General features: G+C 48.0%; 1 protein-coding gene across 5 annotated transcripts; it reads right to left on the bottom strand.

The window, feature by feature from the left end:
* Positions 1–1207: 1207 nt before the first annotated feature.
* LAS1L (LAS1 like ribosome biogenesis factor) lies at positions 1208–20879 on the bottom strand. Of its 5 annotated transcripts, XM_061137794.1 has the most exons (15): positions 20499–20878; positions 19626–19751; positions 18555–18624; positions 17648–17729; positions 16496–16789; positions 16164–16210; positions 15190–15299; positions 13426–13511; positions 13016–13066; positions 12501–12707; positions 11986–12133; positions 6388–6899; positions 3453–3603; positions 2757–2959; positions 1208–1544 (listed from the first exon to the last, which is right to left on the bottom strand). In XM_061137794.1, the coding sequence occupies exons 1-14, from the start codon at positions 20828–20830 to the stop codon at positions 2770–2772; spliced, it is 2406 nt and encodes an 801-aa protein (XP_060993777.1). In that variant the 5' UTR covers positions 20831–20878; the 3' UTR covers positions 1208–1544; positions 2757–2769. The 5 variants fall into 5 exon arrangements, with proteins under 5 accessions (XP_060993777.1, XP_060993778.1, XP_060993779.1 ...); XM_061137795.1 differs by lacking the exon at positions 13016–13066 and having other exon boundaries at positions 20499–20877; XM_061137796.1 differs by lacking the exon at positions 2757–2959 and having other exon boundaries at positions 20499–20876.
* Positions 20880–21043: the final 164 nt, after the last annotated feature.

The raw sequence follows: 21043 nt of genomic DNA, 5'->3' as shown, positions 1-21043 counted from the left end.
CTGACATTTTTGGCTGCTAAGACAGCATTTCGCAGGAGAGGGAAGAGCTGGAGGAAACTTACCCATGCATTAACCCATGCAGACTGCTCTGCCCATGCCTGATGGTTGGGTCACACAGCACAGGAAATCTTAACCTGGATTCGGGGCTGCTGGGCTCACGGATCCCTTCAATAATCTGATTAAATCTGTGAACTAGCTCTAGAAAAATGATTACATACACATATCCACAAAGATATTCAGGATATCCTCTAGTGAACTCCCTAGTATCCTAACTCAAGTTTAAAACCTTGACTGGTCTCTGGCAGGACACTTCCATTCAATTCCTGCTTAGCATTTTATAGCATATGCCTTCTCCTCTTCATCACTCCTTGGCTCAGTCATTTACAGAGAGAGCATCTTGGCTGGAATATGTCCTGGTTCTGTCCCTTGTTTTGCCTGTGTAGGCCCAACCTGGCCCCACAGGTGCCCACTCTTTCAGCCAGCTAGCACTCTCCTGAGTAGGGGTGGGGGATATTATAGTCAATCTTACCTTCAGCCAACCACACCCTGGAAATATCACCCAAGAAAAACAAAGAACTCATGTACATCAGGGCTTTCTTAAGACACTTAACAAAGGTATCAGGTTATCATAATTGGTGGATTTTGTTCCTTTTCATTGGGCAGAGGGCTCTGAGGGGTGAGAACATAATTTATTCATCCCTGTCTTTTGACAGCTCAGGGCTGACAGGGTAGGCATTGAGGGTCTGAAAGAACTGGGTGACCACAGAAAAGCTCTGGGTCAGTCTCTATGACATTTCTCTGCTCCAGTGTCCACCACAGGGAAGTCCATTTTATCTTTTCAAGGCAAAAGGAGCAGAAAAGTGACAAAGGAAGATTTCTCTTTGGCTTTCAAATGTTTTTGCCCAGTGAGGGAAGGCAGGGAAATGGGTCAGAAGCATGCTGGGTAGCAACAGGAAGACCTGGATCTTCCAGCTGTCAGGGAGGTTCTGAGCTGATTCCCCTGATGCTGGCTGGGATTTATGACCAATGTCTCTTCCGAGGTCTGATGCTTCTAAGTGAGCTGGCCCCACATTGCATTTGAGTGAAGGGAGTAAAAATGGTTTGAGTCAGAAAAAAGGCTTAAAAAGGGCAGTAGACCCACTTCTGCTGCTATGATCCCATCTTCTCAGGATCCCCCAGAATAAAGGGAGAAGCACACAACCCTGGATCTCACAAACATCAAAACAACAGTGGCCTGTTTATTGTTTTTCAAAGTAAAACAAAACAACATATATTCAAAATTCTACTATGATGGAAAGCTGAGCTGATATGGTTGATGCAGGCTATCTCCCAGGTTGTTTTCTGGAGCATTAGGTAGGTACACTGGGGGAGGCAAAGGAGGGTAGGCTATTGCCCCACTAACACTGAATGAACACCTATACCAGGGCAGTCATCAGAAGAGCTGTACGCCAGCTTTGAGCATATGAAGCTCATCCTGGCTCCAGAGAAGTTGGTTCAAGTTGCCACTGTCATTGCTGCCACTGCTGCAGCTCAGGCCTAGGGTGCTACAGAGAGAGGGGAGAAGAGTGGTCAGTCAGGGAAGGAGGCAGTTTTAGGCTCTGGAGGGGTTAAGGGTGCTTGATGTGTGTGTCTATGGGAAGGACCTCCCCTCTTGCCTGGCTTTACAAAGGAACTGGAATATATCTGAGAAACCACTTCAAGATGGGCCCCAGGGGTGGCTCTGCCTTCCCCTCAGCTGAAGGAAGAGGGAAAGGAATAGAACTTTTCAAATGAAACTTTATCTAGAACCCCAGTACATAAATCAGATTAAAGTAGAGCTATTTGGGTTGAAGTAGCAAAGGGAGACCACACCACCTTATTCCCAGGGAGGTATTGAAAGTGGCTGCCTTAAAAGGCTTTCTTCTAAGGTGCTAGATCTTGGGGGCTCAGAGGACAGTGGGCTGGGTCCCTCCCACTCCAATAGCTTATTAAGGGGCCCACGGCCAGGTATAGGCTACAGGGCTTGGCCCAGCTCCCATCCTAGGATTGCAAAATTACCCTAGGGAGAAGACTGCTTTCCCCTTCCCTGGCCCTGCTCAGAATACTCTTTGCTTCCCCTTCTTCCTGCAGGTCAAGTCATTTCAGGTAGATGAGGGTGAAAGTTAAGAACAAAGCCATCATCCTTCCTCTCAGGCAGATCCATGGTTACACTAATGTAGCTGAAAAACCCTTAGAGATGATCTAGCCTCATCCCCTTCCATCACTCACCATCTCACAGACAAGGGAACTGAGGCTCAGAGATGAGAAGGGACTTGTTCAAGATCACACAGATAAGTCAGAGTAGAGCTGAGACAAGGAGCAGGAGTGGGCATGCCAGCCCCAGCTAAAGAATTCTCCCTACTACAAGGGATGTAGGACTGGGCCTCCTGGATTTAATAGCTCTACCTACCTACACTTCACCCTTAATAACTTGATGTTCATCAAGACAGCCTTACCCAAAGGAGAGGAGGTCTCTCTCGCAAGACATATGGGACCCACTCCCAACTACAGACCACCTGGCTTCCCCAGCTGCTTCCTCTACTCTCCAAGAAGCCTGCTGCCCCGACCTACAACAGAGTCCACAACACTGCCTTGGGCCTGGCATGCTGCTGGGGTCCCTGGGTTCCATAGCCCACTCTCTGAATGTCTAGAGGAAGAGGGGTTCATCTATGAAGTGGGCAGGTGGCACAGGGACAGATTGTTTCAGGGGCCCACAGAGGTCTCTGTCTTGTACTCACAGGATTGTCCTGGTCACAAAAGCCCCGCATTCCAGAATGTACAGGCCCTCTTGATGGGCTTCTTTGTGTTACCAGCAGAACCCCTCAGCAAGGGTTGCTTGGTTCCTGGCTCCCTGATGACCCAAGGGCTCCTACACTTGTGATCCAGAGGTGAGTTTCGAGGGACAGCATGGAGCCCTGCATAGGCCTTGCTACAAAGATGCCTGGACAGTGCAGGGAGGCCTACTGATTACTCTGTGCACCTTTGCTCAAATCCCTACCCTTTTCTGCGCCTCAGTTTTCACCTGAGGAACATGAAGAGTTGAATTAGAGCACCCGGGTGTTCTTGACTTTTTAGGAGTAGTGGATCCCTTTAGAGAATCTGTTGAAAGCTATGGACCCTTCCCAAAATACAGACACACACATACATACAAACACACACACACACACACGTATGCACACACAAACCAGATGCTTCTGAGAGGGATGCCAAGCCAGTTTTGTGTGGAGCTGCCTCACTGGCCCTCCACACTAGGGGCTGGGAGTCTTGGCAAGGGCCCAGCTAGGGACTGGAGCTTGTATTTCATTCATTTAGACCCTGACTGGGGACAGTTACCTCCCCCATCCACCCCATTCTATATTCTACCCTCCCTCCCTTCCTCCCTCCTGCAGGAGGCAAAGAAAGGGGTGAGAAATCCTGCTGCCATGGGCACTCACCCAGTCTTGCATGATGGGGGTTCCAGCCGCTGCTCTAACACAGGCTGGTCCAAAAGATACATGGTGTCATAATTCTCCAGCATAAGCTCTGCTGGGTCCTCAGTCTGACCTGGCATTCGACCTAAGGGGAAAGTGCCCCATCGTACATCTTCTGTGGAGCAAAAGGAGGAGGCAAGAAAGGGCTGATGAGCTGGTTCTCCAATGGGTGCACAAGCCCACCTATCCTGTCCATCTACCCACTTTACTTCCCCACATAGCACAGGTTCTGTGTGTAACTCCAACCCCACTCCTTTATGCATCATTTCTCATGAACTTTTCTCCACCTTAGTGCTTCCTATCTCTTCCACAGTACCCCATACACTCTTCATGGCTGTTCTGTGCGTTCACAAGCAGCACCCTCACCACAGCCCACCCCCTGCATACCATGTACACAATTATAGACATTTTTGTTCCTCTCTGCTCTTCTTCCATTTCCCCAAACATGTCCCTACACAAACAGAATTCCCACTGCATCTCCTCCTCAAAACCAGATATCTCTGTATATATGAATAACTTAGATATCCTACATACATATGTCCCCTCAGTATGTCTGAGAGCCACACCATTTCTTAGTGGCCTTGCCTTGAGAGACACATGTAAGATACATATACAGGCCCACATACTACCTCAAGGTGAATATTCTCTCAGAGGTGTAATGCTCTCCCTCCCCACTGCAAGGTCCTATTGCCCCCAGATGCATACACAAAGAACATCCCTTCTCTAAGGAAGGGCTGTTTCACTGCATATCCCATGCCCTATAGACGCCTAAATATACATACATAAGCACACAGACCTAACCCTCCACTCAATGTTTCCAGTTTTACTCTCTGCCTCTCATACACAAACCAGAAATCTTAATGTCCCTGCATCCCCACATATGTATATACACATACAGAGGAAGCAACAGTGAGGGGGAGAGGGAAAGATTTCAAAGTCCTAGCCTTTCCCCATTCACAACACCACCACCACCACCCACTGACCCAGCCTCCCATACTTAGGAATGGATGATGTCAGGCACTCTCCACCTATTACGTCCTATCATTTTAAGTACCTTCCACACTGTATTATATTAAATCCCCCCCCAAAAAAATCCCTTCCCCATCCTTACACTAATGCATTCAATGTTTGCAAGCAAAGCCTTCACTGGTGAGCTCTTCCAAACAGATCCAGTTTCTGGCCTCTTGCATCTCCCTGGTACCCAAAGAATTCTCCCCTGGCACTCTGGAAAGTATCAACCCAGGACTACAAACTTTTATGTTACTCAAAAAACTCCCTCAGGAAGGGATGTACCTCTGCCTGCCCATCCCCTAACCCCTGGTTCTCCTACAAGAAGGAATTTGTGACTGCATTGCCCTATGGATACAAAGATACCTCTGTACACAGGGACCACTCCCTCCATGTCTGTCACTGACCTGACCATCCTCCTTCCCTCCCCATCACTAATGCTCCCAATTCTGTCTACATCATTGCCCCTGCCCCTCTAGACTTATATCCTTGTACATGTCCCCCCAGTGATAGCACAGACCACACAGGCCATCTATGGATGCTGTCTCACTGCCTGTTCTCAGGCCTTTCCATATCACTCTCCCCCTTATTGCTTCCATTTCTCTCCCACATACATATGCCTCCTAGTCCCCATGGGTCTTGGCAACCCTGTCTCCTTTTACAAAAACATATATGACCATGTATGCACAGATGCACCTACAGCCCACTTCACAACTTCTCTTTTTACAACCCTTACTCTCTCTCCCTCCCTCCCCCTACTTCGTGCTCTCTCTCTCTCTCTTACACACTCACACACACACACACACACACACACACACACACACACACTCTCCTCAGTCACTGCCCTTCCCTTTAGATATTTTCAAGCACAGTCCTCCCTATCCTAAGACAGTTCTCTGTCACTGTGCCTTGGTTTGTCCAGCACATGCAGGCACATACCCATGTGCATACATGCAAACATAAACATGTTCCCTGGTCCCTAGCACTCAGGGCCCCAGCCCTTCCCTCCATGTAAAAGCAAAGACTTCATTTTTACCCTAAGTTTCTTCACTGCCTCCCCCTCTCCCTCTATAATCTACCATGTCTACCCCACACCACACCCAATCCCAGCTGTTTTCCTTCCCTCCCTCCCCCAGGCTCCATCACACAGGCTATGCCTAACATTTATCCCTGCCTCAAGTGTGTACACATACACACATGCCTATGTGCACACCTCAGACTTTTCATTTGTCATCCCCCTGCCTTAAGGTCCCTGCTCCCCAATCCAAACGAGGACATTCACCACCCTCAGGAGCAGATTCATGTTCCCCCTACCTATCATCCAAGTCCCCTGCTCCCTACTGGCTTTGTCTCACTAACTTGTATGCTCACCAAAAATCTGACCTGTTCCTTATTCTCCCCTTTCTGATCTCATTTCCACTTCGTCTAACTGAATACCTCTGGGTTCCTTCTTTCTCATACATACAACAAAATCCTGTCCTATCACCACTCAGCCTCCACATGTCCATATACATTCACTTATACACAGACAGCACTATACTTTGGCTCCCTGCACCTAATCACTGCATGCAAAATACACACGCAGAATCACACATATATCCACCCCCAACTTGTCACTTTCTGCTTTGCTGCCCAGTGCCTACATCTACACCAATTCCTCTGAATGCGCTCTCTGCATGCGGCAGCTGGCAGCATGACAGTGCTACGGTCCCTGATGCTCACATGTTCCATCCTAAGGGGGAGGGAAACCAGCTGTCATCCACATACCAGGCTGCCTCATGCTGGCTACTTCCTGCTACTTTCCATCCTTTCTTGAGGGTGAAGGGAAGCTTCAAGAGCCAGCTAGAGAGGGAAGATAGATGTGGGGAGAAGTGGTTAACAGGCTTCTTACCTGAGCTAACTTGCCATGCAGAATCCTGCAAAGCTCCTCTCTTCTGGGCTAGAAGCCTGGCATTCTCGGCAGTGGGGGACTCTTCCTCTGTAGAGAGAGGTACCACCTCCATCCTGTCTTCCTCCTCATCTTCATCACCGTCATTGTTGTCATCGTCACCATCATCTTCCTCCTCTTCTTCCCACTTCTGGTGATGATTTTCATCTTCCTCTTCTTCATCCTCTTCTACCTGGTCTTCCACGGCTTCTTTGTTCTCCTTCTCATTTTCCTTGACATCATTCAGGCTGCCCTGCTCCTCCTGTGGCTGGGCTTCTCCTTCAGGCCCAGAGCTTGAGCCTCCTGGTTTGAGGATCAAATACAGGTTGTCCACTGTGTATGGAGACTTCCCAATGGGGGAAGCCTCTGAACCTTCCTGCACCGGGTTTTCTCCACTCTGGGTATAAATGGAACAGATGCGTAGCAGCTTCTCCTGCTCCTCGTCTGGCAGGAACTGCCCCATGGCTTTGAAGATGCTAAGAAAAGGGAGGAATGGAGTAAGAAAGATTCAGAATCTCAAGTCACTTCATACCAAATTCCAGTTTGAATTTGGTCTCGGAGCTTCCAGACCTCCCCTGAAAGGCAGTTCAGAAGAGCAAACAGAACACAGGACCATGGACCCTAAGCAAGCTCTATAATTCATCTCTGTGGTTCACTTCCATTCTCAGTAAAATGAGGACAATAATGGTACCTAACTTAAAGGGTTGTTGAATGAAGTAAATAGCATAGCTCACATAAAGTGCCTGGCCCAAAGTGAGCAAGCAATAAATGACAGCTATTAATAATACTAAAATGCTATATAAATATAGAAACTAGCCAACATGCCTGCAGGGCTGGACATGAAAATGGTAGATCCCTTTCTTTAGCTAGGCAATCTATCCTGAGCTCCAAAGATATACTGGAAGTATGTGGTGCTCCTTCCTCATGGAAAACAAAGTGTGATTCCTTTCTGGGAACAACTACAGCCAAGCCTGGAATGGAGGAAAAAAAGAGAAAAAGCAGAAGCTGACAAGACAAAGCTTGGTGTGGGATGGAGGCCACATAAGCACTGCAGACTCAGGCACTACAAGAGCTGGGGGGAGGCAGAGAGCACAAGGTGGGCAGGAGAGATCAAGGGAGGGCTTTGTGCAGAGACAAGAGCAAGCACACAGGGCTGTGTGTATGCAGTGAGACTAGCCTGGCTCAAGTAGAGCTTTGCTGAGGAGCTGTGGGAGCAACAGAAGCCTGCAAAGGTTAGGGTGTGTGTATGTTGGGTAGAGGGGGTCATTGGATGTTTCTGAGCACAGGTGAAGGCCGCTTTTCTGAAGATCGCCAGGGTGACCGTGTGGAGGATGGCCTGGGTGGGGCAGCCTGAAGTCAGGGAGACCAGGGAGTCAGTGAGGACTGACACAGGGCACTGGCAGTGGAGACGGGGAGAGAGAGAAGCTGTGCAGAACAGACAGACAGCAGGGCTTGGTAACCAAATGGTAGGGGACAGGCAGAGGAAAGTTAAAGATGATGACATCGTGCACACAAAGGACAGTGCTAACAACTAAACTACCAACAGATACAAAGCCACTGGGAAGGAGAGTTCCTGGGGAGGTACAGGGTGAGTATCCCTCGCAGAGCCTCACAGAGAACCAGGCACCCAGCACACACCTGATCACTGCTGGAGGCATGGGAAAGATGCACAGATGGATAGTTTCCTTCTAAGTGTATCAAGTTTGAATTGCAGGTTGTTCACAGAAGAACGGGCCATGTGCTCAGTGGACTGTTTTCTCTCTGGAGCCCATAGGCAGACTGGCCACATAGGTATGGTTGCTGGTCACTGGCTCCTGGGGACAGGGCTGGGAGCTAGTGACTCCACTGGGAGACTGGGAGACCCTCTCTGCAGGGGTAATTTCATATTCTAAGATGGCACTGGCTCAAATTGAATTGATATTGGCTGGCTGGTGGGGGAAGCTCTCTAAAAAGCTTCCAGCCTTACTAAGAAGCAGAGCCAGAGAGAAATTTTCTTCCCTCTCATTGCAGTCCATTAGTGTGATTAATAATAAATATTCTTAGGCACTTGATCTTGGCAAGACACCATATAACTCCTGTTTATTATTACCCTCTTAAGCTGTCTAGTCTGACCACTGAGGTATAGGGGTGATAAGAATCTTAAAATCCATCTCCTTCCTCAGGTTTGCCTGGTCACATCTAGGGACTGAGAAGGTCACAGATCACACTGGTGGAAATAAGGTGAACTCTGGACTCATAAGACCTGGGCCCAAATCCTTGTTCCACCATCAACAAATTGTATGACTTTTAGATAAGTCACTTCACTCTATTCAGAGCCTCAGTGTCTTTCTTATCTATTAAATTCAGTGTCTGCAATATCTCTTGACTCCAAAAGATTGCTGTGTCAAATGAAAAAGCTCCTACAAACACAGCATACTTGTCTGACACTTAACTGCCAATGGTATATTTTATTTTTCCTATGGGGAAAACAAAAGTCATGTTCTATATGTGCAATCTAATGGAACACTGTATATAGAACATAGGAGGAAGGACAGTATATCTGGATTCTGGTCCCAGATCTGGCCTGAAGACTTACTACTGACTTGCAGCATAATATCTGAGGAAATCCCATTTCCCAACCTGTGTAATGGTGTGATTAGGACTCAACTCACTGATTATCTAGGTAAGGCAGGATCTGTGTACAAGAAACCATACCCAAGTGAGCCGCTATTACTGCTTGGCATGTGTCGCATCCCTCTGGTATGCTTGGGTTGGGAGAAGATCTCTGTGGTGCAGACTTCTCCAAGACCAGCAGCTTCCACTCTGCAGGCACTTAGGACTGGAAAGTACTTTAAAGGCCATCTATCCAAACCTCTCCATGCCGCTCTTTTCATTCCCGTTCCCATTATATACACATGCCATATTCCTTCAGAACTTTGAAATTTCCTTTATTTTTTCTCTTGCTAGAATTACTCAAATGTCTCTAGGAGTTTCTGGTTCTCCTCCCCGTTTCCCACCCATTTGTATCATTTTCAGTCTATAGCAGACAAATCTGGAAATTTAGCTGTTTGGTTCAGTTCCATCTCCTGGAGGTCTTGCCCTCAATGACTCTGTCAACAAGGCTACTTTTTTCTCTTTTAAGTTACTTATAAGATACAACTGTGACACAAATGGCATTAGGATTCAAGAAAGACTTTCTGACTCCATGGGGAGAGGATAAGGGGGGCTAAAACGGTCTAAGCATCCAGACTCCCACTTCATTTATTCCTCAACTCCCACCAAAGAGAGCACTGTTGGCAATGATAGCAAAGTATAATTTAGTTCAACAATATTTGCTGAGGTTTGTTTGGAGACTGGACTTGCAAGTGTGCTGGGGCACAGGTGGCTAATGCAGAGCCCTTGCCCTTGAAAAGCTTAGTCTGATAGAGGGAAGGAGACACTAGGAGAAATAGACATGACAAGAGAAAAATCTCAGATTTGAAAACACTTGAGAGAATCAAAATGACAGGGTAGATAGTGCTGCCACCAAGTGAGATAGGGAGCAGAGGAGGAAGATCACTTTGGGGCTGGAGTGGGGAGTAAGACAACTAATGCTCTTTCAGTCACAGTAAGGTACTTAGAGGCCATCCAAGGGGAAATATCTGGCATGTAGTCAAATGCAGAAGGTTGAATTTCTGGGGAAAGGCCTGAGTTAGATAAAGAGATTTGGGCCTTGGTACTTTACAGGAAGTAGTTTTTCTTTAAAAAAAAAAAGCACAGGCATTTCAAGGAAGGAGTAGCAAACAGTATCAATGCAGCAGACAGGCAATGGACAAGGGCCCACTGGATTTGGTAATTAGGTCAAAGCAGCTCTAGGGGTGAATGCCAGATTGCAGCAGGTTGAGGCATAAGAAAGTAGTGAGGAAATTGAGACTGCTGAATACACACTACTTTTCTGGGATGTTTTGACAGGAGAGAAAGGAGTGATTAAGTTGCTGATAACCCAATAGAGGGATGCAGTGTCTAAGGAGATTTCGTTTGTGTTGTTATGATTGCTGTTTTAAGATAAGAAAAATTCAGACATTGTTCACAGGTTGAAGAGCAAGAGCCAGTAGAGCAAGGGAGAGGCTAGGGTGAGGCCCCAGTGATGCTGTCAGAGGTAGCTCCAAACAACAGGTGGAGGAGTAGGCTTTGAGGTTGGGTAAGGCCACCTCACCTTGAGACTGGCGACAATGCTGAGCATAGCCAGAGATCAGCTCATGAGGTCTGGACCTCAGGTCATGGGGGCTCTGCCAGAGGCCTCCATGTGCTCAAGGGAGCTAGGGTAAAATGGGGGAGGGGTTTGAGGTGACTAGTAAGGGTTTAGAACAGTCAGGAAACAGGAGAGAAAGTGGGCAGGAAACAAGTAAAAGCTCAGACAAGCCAAACTGAGACCTGGCCTGAGATCAAAAATCATACCTCTGCAGTGGCAGCAATCCGCAGGGCTATGTGGTTTTCTCCAGCAGAGCTCAGCTACCTGGGCTGAGGAGTGGGAGAAGCAGACTGGCAAGGATCAATTCCAGCTTGGCAGTTTGTAAGTCAGATATGCCAAAGGATGGACAGAGTGGAGGGTGCTGATGATGGGTGACTGAAGTGATCAACCAAAGACAGGACTGAAGAGAAGCAAGATTGAGGCAGGTAAGAAATGGAGGGATAGAGGTCTGGATGCAGGCAAAGAACAGATGCTATGGGGTGCAAGGGTGAGAACTGGTAGGACAAGAGGTGGTAGACAAGAGGTGGTAGTCACAAAGTGAGATGCTGGGATGTAAGCTTTCAGAGGTGGAACAGCTTTGAGTAATGGAAATGAGTTGCTCAGTGTAGTGGAGGATGAAGGTCACTGAAGTTGAGGAACTGCAGTGTCAGATGGATCACTCAAATGAAACAAATACTGCTCCAAAAAGCAGGAAGAGAATTGGGTCCTAAAGCCTTCCATGAGTATGAGGGGAGTGGTGTGGGGCCAGGAAATGACAGAAAAAAGGAAAGGGAGACAACCACAGATATCTAGAGAACCAGTGCAATATTCATTTTGATCATAGCACTCAAAGCGGACTGGGCAAAGGGGAGTCAAGGAGGTATGATTATCACAATAGATTGGGGCAGAAGCAGAGAGATCTTTGAATGTCAGGCTAAGAAACCTAGTCTTCATTAGGAAAGCAATAATAAGCCACTGAAGGTTGTTAAGCACCTATGAGAGGTACATTTTGGGACGATAATAGAGACACCACTGGGCATAAAGTCAGCAAAATGGGTTCAATAATCAACAGCAGCTACCATTTATTGTGCACTTACTCTGTACAGGCCACTGTGCTAAGCACTGTAGGGCGGTGTCTTATCCATTTTCATACTGGACTCAGTTCAGCCACTTCTTAATCTCTGTGATCTTAGGCAAGAATATATCCTACCCCTTCCCTCTCTGAGACTCAGAATAACTCTCTCATCTGGAGGGGAGATCTTTGCAAGGAGGGGGGTCTTTGTAAGGGCTCAACCAACTCTACCATTCTAGGCCTGTGGCCCTGAGGCCTGCAGCGTCTCACCCTCTTACTGGATGGTATTCAAAAGACTTACAGCTGAAGGAGTTGGGGGCTGGCCCAGCAAGGTGAGCCCAAACAGGACTCAACCACCTGGGGCCAGTCAAGGGAGGCAGAGCAGTTGAAGAGCCTCCAGTTCTTTCTTGCTTCCCACTGGCTGGCAGAAAACCGGCGGGCATTCCGTCCTGAGAAAGAAGACAGGGCCTGAGAAGAAGGAAAGAGAAAGCCCCCCACCCAATCTTGCATCTAAAAAGTTTAGCTGTCCCTCTCTGTCCCCCCAGACTTCAACATTCCTTCAATGAGGACATTTCTAAACCTCCCCATTGCTCAAAGCATTCAGAACCCTTGGCCCCAGCCCAGTTTACTTAGCTCTGAGAAGAAAAAGGTGAAGGGAGATTTGTCCCTGCTGCTGCAGGGCCCTCTTGGGCTGACCTTAAAGGTTTAGCCTTTAACACGGGATGTATCTGCCTGGTGCTATTCAGTATGAGAACAGTAGCAGATGCTCTTGCCTGGGCTGCATTAAGCCCTGGGGCTAGGACTAGTCTTCCTCACCAGTTTTGGTGTTAGCCACAATCAGTTCAGTGGTCCATCTGAGGATGTAGGTGGGCCGAATCCCAGTGTTCCCCAAGGCTGGCAGCTCAGAGAACATCCTCTCCAACAGGGCCTGCGTGAAGGTCTGGGAGTGCAGGCCCCTAAGCAGGGGCTGCCAGAATTGAGAGAACGGCTTTGGCACCAGGACGTCATCCAAGTCCACGTTTTCTGGTTTGTGAGAAACATCCATTGACAGGAAAAGGGGAAGCAGAGAGGGAGAGGGAAGAAGGGAGGAAAGAAGGAGAAGGAGAGAAGAGGGAGAGAGAGAAGGAAGGGAAGAAATCAAGCAGAGAGAGGGAGAAGAAGAGGGGGCCCCACCAATAATAACAGAGTTGCCACCGCAGAGCAAAAAGAAACATGAGAGCAGAACAGCAGGGAGAGAAACCAGTTAGTATCTGGCAAACAACAACTGACTCAAAACAGAGTACAAAAGAAAGACAGCTCTGGTTCTAGCTTCAGCTTTGTCAATAACTCACTGTGTGACTTTGGATCAGTACCTTCCCCTCTCTGGACCTCAGTCTGCCCATCTGTAACATGAGGATGTTGCACTACATGACCTTACAAGGCCCTTCCAGTTCTGTTGTTCTAACTCTCTAGCAAGTGGCTAAATCACAATTAATATAGCAAAATAACGGCATTAAGACCCCCACCCCAATCCCAATCCACCCTATCTCACCCCACCCAATTTCAGGCCACCTAAGAATAGCCCAAACCAACAACTACTTTTCAGTGGGGCTACATTCTGCTCTGCCAGGAGGGGCTTCCAGTAGCTATGGAATGGCAGGAAACAGCCCTTAGCCCCTGTCCAGGGCCACCCAGCCCACCCCTGGTGTTCTTGTCCAGGATACCCGTACCCTAAGGCTGTAGTGAGTCTCCAGGACCCTACCTTCATATTCTATCTGCAAAGCTGCCAACTGTTCAAATGTGGGGATGAGAAAGCCGTCATCCAGAAAAGCATCTAGCACAGCCTCCCTGGAGCAAGAGGACACTAAATTAAGTAAACTGAAGCAGGCAGAAGACCCCCTTCTACTCCCCTACCCACTCCCAAGGCTGCCAATGCCTCGACTCAAAGGCCAAACCAGCATGGGAAAAAAGGAAGGCAGCTGACAGTTGGCTTTCAGGCCCCTGCCTCTTGGGTCAAGGGCTGAGCCAAAAACTGGGATCAGAGGGTTTTGAACAAGCATCTACCAAGCACATACTAATCTGAGGCCCATAACAAGGGCAACAGTAGCTGAACAAGCCCGAAAGCACAGATGAAGGAAAGTCCCAGGCCCACAAAGGAGTTAAATGCCTGTGGTCATAGGGTCAAGGTCCTGCTCAGTCTTTTCTCTTTACAGTTGTCCAGTCTCCTACCCCTCCCTTTCTCCCTGGTTGCCTTCATTCAAATCTTAGAAGCAGAAACTTTAGGGACTCCATTGATGGATCAAATATTATTCTCATCCCTATAGCCTGCAAGAACCCAGAACTAAGTTACAGAGGTTAAAGCCTAAGCAATAGGGGTAATCTCTCATTCCCATCTAGCTCAAACCAAAATCAGTGTTAGCTGTCTCCTCCGAAGCTAGAAGTTCCCTAAGGGAGTCTCTCCTAGCTGACTGGGCCGAAGGGGAACAAGAGCTCTCAAGATGTCTCAACGTCTAGACGGCTGTCATGCTCAGGCTCAAGGAGGAAAGAGTTGTCCTATACATCTCCTGTCTCCTCAGGTCAATATCCAGGAATAGCACTTAAAACAGTCAACCAGTTGCCTGCTCAGCATGATCAGGCAGACACTACTGTATAGCACAATGATAGTTTTCCCAGCTACTGAGGTAGTCACCACTCACCTCTTTCCTGATGGGTACAGCTAAGAAGCCTAGGCTAGGCAGACACTGATAAAAACACCATCTGAACTATTAGTGTCCTGGGAATAAAGTACATCAGGAACAACCCTAATCTGCACTGCAGGTACTGCCTGCTACCCAGGCCCACTCTGTCACCTACACCACCTTCCTATACTGTCAGCTTCATCCCAGATTCTTTCCAACCTCTTCCCAAAGCCCTTTCCAGCTGAATTTAGGTAATCAGGGAGGAGAAGAATGGATAGACACTGTCTGCTCTGGTTGAACTGAGTACTACTTTGGGGGGGAAATAAGGCTCATGGCCATAATGGGTGGGTCAGTGGGAACGTAATCTTTCAAGGATCCAGGCCTTGGGAAGGCCCCTCCTCTGTCCCCTCAACCACAACTATCCAAGGGATGCAGATATCCTCTCATAGCAGTTTAAGAGATCAGCAGTGCCTACCATATATCTTTTACCTCAAACTCAGATTAAGAGATAGGCAGTGAAAAAGCAAAAGATTCAGGGCTCTTCCTAGTTGCCAAGAGTTTCATGTACCACTGGACACAGAGAAACAAAGCTGGCCAGGGGATGCATGACAGTAAACATTACTGCCTGTAGCCAGTCCAGTGACTCAGAGTAGGCAAACCACACCTGGTAGCTTGCAGGGCTTGCAAAAGTGGATCATGCGAAATACAGGGTCACCCGTGGGGGATCAGGATTACCCCAGAATTTCCTACAGCAGAGGCTAGCAAGCTGGGATATGAAAATCAATTTCAGGAAGGCTGCTACACTCTACCCTAGAAGAGTAGCAGCCCCTGATTACCTAGTTACACACCTGTTCTCGAATGTAATGCCCTTGAGCTCTGCCAGGATGCATTCTACAGGTGGGGACAGGTTATTCCACGCTTTAATGGCCTGAGGTAAATGCCTATATTTCTCCAGCACCTGCCAGCAAAGAGGGTCCCATCAGAAGGCTAGTTCAACCAGGTAACCCTCCCCCATCCCTCCAGGATTCCTTCTAATAGGACCTCTCAGCACTTCCCTTCGGGGAATATGGCAGGGTATGCCAGGGTGAGCTCACAATGTCCCTATTGGCTCTGCAACTAAAAATATCCTGACCCTCAAGCTCCAGATTTTCTCTTCTTCCTCTTCCTCCCTCCCCACCCCCCAAATTCCCTGCAGCTCCCAATAACCAGATAATCCAATACACAGATATCCAATGGGGGCATTTGGTTGGGAGTTGGGCAGAGAACCTTGGACTAAGGGGTGAGAGGAAGCAATGAGTTATGGAAGAAAGTGAATCAGGAGACCCAGGTTCTTGTCCTGGTTTTATCACTAACTATATATGTGACCTTGGGCCAGTCCCTTCACTCATCCATGGCTTCAATTTCTTCATCTGTGAAAAGGAAGGGTTGAGCTGAATGGTTTGTAAGCTACCTCCCTTCCTGCTAAAATAGCACCCATAAGCTCACCTGATCTAGGAAGGCTCTTGGATGCCATTTGCTGATCAGCTGCAATACAGTAGGTCTGTGCAACCACATACACCCGGTTGTTCCCTACCACCCAGTAGGGCCAATTATCCACAAACTTCCATCATCTGCTTCCTTCTATTGATGTGGAAGATCAGCCAACCGGACTCTGCTCCTCTTGTCTGGTTCCTACTCCCCGCCTTCCCACTTCTAAGAAGTTCCCTCAAGCTTTGCCAATTTTCTTTCAATTTCCTTCTCAGGACTTCTCTCAAGTAGCTGGCAAGAAGGAAGAAATGGCTAGGGCAGGTGAAAACAGGCCAAGTCAAGGGCACATTCTTACCTTAAACTGCTCCTCTTCATAGGATACCAGCAGTTCTCGGGCTCTTTCTGAAAACAGAATAGGGTAACAGATAGAGCAGCCAACCCTGTGTCCTACTCCTGATGGAATTTTGAGCCCCCTCACCTCATTTCCTGAGTTGTAAAATGCGAACGAGAATTCTTGGCTCTCTTGCTTCACAGGGCTCAATGAAGATGCTTTTTGACAGTAATTTTTTTTTTAAGCTAAGCCTCACCACAACCCCAAAGGAAATACCAAGCCAGCGAAATAACCAGAGTCAATCATAAGCCTGAGTCTTCCAAGCTCACGAGCCCCTTTCTGCACCAGACACCTACCATACAACTGTTTATGTCTCTGAGCCTTTTGTAAAAGCAGATCAACCTCTTTGCTGTCTTTGTTGCCTTCGCGGTCTCCATCAGCCTTGACATTCAGCTCTACACCTTTCTCCTCATCCTTAGGCTCTGGATTCTGTTCTTTGATGTCATCAACAACAATTTTCTTATCTTCCTTTTGGTCTTCTTCATCTGTCTCTTCCCTCTCCTCCTCCAACTCCCAGGTCTCTCTCAGGCTATTCTCCATTTGGCGGCACCAATAGGTGTTCTGGAGCCAATCCAGGACAAAATAACAGCCTAAAGGAGGGGAGGAAGGAAAGTAGTGCCATAGTAACAGTCACAGGCAAGCAGCTCCTCAGCAGGCCCTCAGTCTCATCTTGCAAACATTATGGGAAAGCCCCAGGGAAAGAGGCTTGGCTCCAAGAAGACACAAATCTCACATATCCAGAAACAGCCCCTCTTGCTCTGGGTTATCCCCCTGTTGTTTGCTTCCTCCCACTCACCAGCACATTTCCTAGAAAAAAACTAATACCAGACTTGAAGATGGGACGCCAAAAATGGAATGGGGCTAGCAAGTGGAAGAATAGAGACCCAGCCCCACTAGCTAGTTACAAAGCCTTAGCCAATCAGGTCTCTTCCCTTTTCTAGATCTCAGTTTCCCCAACATGAAGGGGTTAGGCTGAATCAGGGGTTCTTAGTTGGAACGGGGTGTCCAAAGAACTCCTGGACTCATGATATTTGATGGCTCACACCTCTCAACCCACTCCCCATTCCCCTCCTCAGGCACAAAATTTAAGGGGATGCCAAAAAACTCAGTAATTGAGACAACAAAACAGGATCAGAAGAGTGCCTTGCTACACTATATTGGAGCTTAAAGCAAAAGAAGAAATCAGTATTATTAATCCTATCTTTATTCATGTTTGGTATTATGATCATCATAAGTTTTTCTATATTAAAATGTTATTTATCTTGATTACTGACTAAGCTTTTGACATCCCCTTAAAGTTTGTGTCCAAGGTGAATGCTTCACTTGCCTCACCCTAGTCTCAGCTCTGACCCCAGGTGAAGACCCTCCTCCCTCTCTTTCTCCCCACAGTGCCACCCAGCCCAGGCTTCTGGGCTTAACTGTGATATGTATACTCCCTGGGGACTCACCCCTACGGCAGTCATTTATATGGGGCATTTTCTTGTGGGTTAACTCATGGCGAAGTTCAACAATCCAATCCGGAATGTTCACCTGATTGTGGAGGAGGGTGTGCGCGCAGAAATTAGAAAATATTAAAGCAGAAAGGGCCACAGAGATGAATTAGCCTGGCTTCTCCCCATTTTACAGATAGAGAAACGGAGGTCCTAAGAGGAGGTTCTGGTCTTAGTGGCAAAGCCAAAATTAGAAACCAGATCTCCTGATTCTCTTTAGCCTCTGTGGAGGTGATCCTGAAAATCAGAAGATACTTGCCTCCCCCAACCACCAACTACCCTCCTCCAATGAAGAAGATTCCTGTGAATGAGCATTAATAATCACCTTCTTCAGCCTCCTATTGCCCTGCCAGTACCAGTTCCTCTCCCAGGGTACCCTTTACCCTTCTCTTTCTTCTTTCCTTCCTCCTTCCCTCCCAGACTTCCTCCAGGAAGCTTCTCTTGATGGTTGAGAACCTGTCTGCCATCTGGGTCTCTACACACCTCATATACTCACTCAAAGCAGGAATGTCTTACAATTTCACGCTGCTTGGCTGGATTTGTCCTCCTTCAGACTGTCAACAGCCAGAGGGCAGGCACTTTAACTGCCACCTCTTTCCTGTCCCCACCCAGTGGTGCACTGGGGTGCCTCAACTTCACCTGGGCCATTCCCAGCAAGCTGGGCAGACCAAGCCCACTGAAGACAGCAGACATGAGCAAGGAAGCAAGTCTGCTTCTTTCAAGCTAAAATCTGAGGCTCTGGGGTTCTTGCTGGGCTTGGCTGACAGTGGTGGGATAAGCTAGTCTGACTGTACCCACTAAATGCCCCATTTAGTGAGCCCTTCTGAGGAGAGAGAATTGAGCAAGGCCACTTTATCATACACACCTCCTGAGCCAGGAATTTGAGAGGGAGCTTGGCAAACTTTGTCTTCCTCTCCGAGATAAGGTTCACAAACCTGAGTTTGGGGGAGAAATAAGTGGCAGAGCCCAAGTAACTGCTTTATTCAAACCAGTGGGGCTTCAAAACACCTTGCTGAGTTTCTGACACCTTGCATTTCCACAACCTTTCCAATGACTGTTCTGTCCTGTTCTTATGGTTGGTGTCAGCCAGAGCAGGAATGGTACCATCCAGTCCAACATTACTGAGAGTCTGCCCTATACTGAAGCCATACAGATGAATAAGACACTGCTCTGGCCTTGAAGAGTTCAGTCTAGGATAAATAACCATGACATAATATAACATATTATGCTAGAACATAATATGTTATAAATGCTAGAACAAATGACTACATCAAACGATATGGGGAGCACAGTTAAACAATGGATAAGGTAAGAAGAGCTAAGGACGACCTTAAGGCAAACAAGGGAAACAGTATGAGCTAAGCAAAAATTGTGACAGATGAAAACTCAGAGGCAACCTTTTTCTTGATGTACATGAGACAGCTAGACCCACTCTGAGCCACTCTGTAAATCAGGAACTCCTGGCCCACATCTTGGTTTCCACAACTCAGCAACCTTTCAGTGTTCATGAACAGAATGGGATAAAGGTGTAGACAAGGGTAGGATTAGAAAAACCACATTAAATTATGGTCAAGAACATCGAAGCATTCAGAAAGGTTCCTCTAGGTAAGAGTAAAAGGGAGAAAATAAATCGAACTGTAAAGGCTGGAAGAGACCCAAAGAGACCATTTGGTCTAAATCACCCTCACCCTATATTCCAAAGATAGGGGAAGAAAAATGGAGGAGAGAAGGCTCTCAGGAAAAAAGAGGAATGTGTGTTAACAGGGGGTTACCAAAAGCTGTCAAGTTAAGCAATCACAGGGTGACCCATACACAAGGACACACAAGGCATTTTGCTTCAGGGAGCACCCAAAGCCAAACTTGGCTTATCGTGCAAGCCCCATGCCCCCCACCCTCAAAACCACCCCCCACACACCCCTACCCATGTAGGTCTTACCTGACCAATGCCATGCCATAGAGCAGTCTAAGTTCATCAGTGCCCAAGCCACCAGTTACATCCATGAGCTTACAGCGTACCAGGTCAGCAGTAGAAGCCACTGCCAGGGGGAGTTCGTTGCCTAACCTAAAGGGCCACAGTCCAGCACCATCATAAAGGTCCTTTACACTGGCCCACCCTCCACCTCAGAATCTAGCTTTCTGTAGGTTATCATTTACTGGCTAAAGAGTGTGTTAACAGACACAAATCAAGAAGCTGGGAAGATGGGGGTGGGGTGGGTAGGTAATGTCCCTGGGATCCAACAGTATACAGGATGCCTAACTGCTACACAACCAATCAACAGTTAAGTGTGGACACACCCCTTTCACCCTCAACTCATTCAGCTAGGGAAAAAAAAAAAAAAAAAAAACACCTTATTCTGGAGACACTAGTCCCTTGTCTGCTCCCAACTAAATCTTACCAACTAGACTGAAGCACCCCATTCAAACATGGATTTTTCAGGCAAGCTCCCACCACCCTTTCTAATTCGAATAGAAATCCACCCTAGAGTGCTACTCCTTAAGCCCTGCCTGGCTCAGCCACAGCAGTTCCTTCAGTACCCAGCCCAAGATGAGAGAAGATAAGGGTTAAAGCTCAGATTTGACAAAAGGGCTGTTGAGGCACACCCGTTTCTTTCCGCAAATGGGATTAGTGCAAGAGCTTTGCTGCGACTTTTCCCCCAGGCACACTGAGACAAGCAATGCCCAAACCACGCGTGGGGGAACCATTAAGCATTTAGGAGAAGACTAGATAGTAAGGCCTTAAGAAACCCTATAGAGGAAGAAGTGAAGTGCCACAAGCACGCAGGCAGGAGGGCTAAGCCAACCGCCTTACCTGCTCCTCCACACCGTGATGCGGTTCAGCGCGTACCGCTGCAATTTATAGTCGTCACTGAACAGATACACCATCACCTGATCCCACTCGGCCCTGCTGAGCCAGGCGACCACGATGCGCTGGGCCCAGAGTGGCGACGACCCTTTCTCTTTGACGCACTTCCCGCACCACGCACTCCACACAAGATCCATTCCCCGGGGACCCAGACCTGGCTCAATCTCGGATTCCGACCGGACATCGGGCTCAACATCGGGCTCAACGGGCTCAACATCGGGCTCAGGCCCTGTGCCGCCGCACTGATGATCAGCCTCCATCTCTTGATCAGCCTCCATCTCAACGTGCTACCCTCACTCCAAACCGCCGCCGCACCAGCAGCCAATGGGAGAGCGTGACCCCGACGTAAGCCCGCCTCCCAGCGTTAGCGTAGCAAATCAAAACGCGAGAGCTAAAGGCTGCCCAAACCACAAGCTGAGGGAAAGGCAACCGGAAGTGTTCTTTCGTCGTAGTAAACGTCCTAACAGCAAACGTTCAGCCTCAACGTTCCG

This window comes from Dama dama, chromosome X, assembly GCF_033118175.1.
Source record: "Dama dama isolate Ldn47 chromosome X, ASM3311817v1, whole genome shotgun sequence".
Classification (NCBI taxonomy): Eukaryota; Metazoa; Chordata; class Mammalia; order Artiodactyla; family Cervidae; genus Dama; species Dama dama.
Note: the sequence above shows the minus strand (reverse complement) of the source record. Positions and strands in the feature narration are given on the sequence as shown.

Coding starts and splice junctions, on each gene's coding strand:
- LAS1L (XM_061137794.1), bottom strand. CDS start 20,830: ATGGAGGCTGATCAAGAGATGGAGGCTGATCATCAGTGCGGCGGCACA. Junction 19,752..20,498: donor ATCACGGTGTGGAGGAGCAG/GTAAGGCGGTTG, acceptor GTGGCCCTTTAG/GTTAGGCAACGAACTCCCCC. Junction 6,900..11,985: donor AGCCCCCAACTCCTTCAGCT/GTAAGTCTTTTG, acceptor CCCTTTTCTTAG/CATCTTCAAAGCCATGGGGC.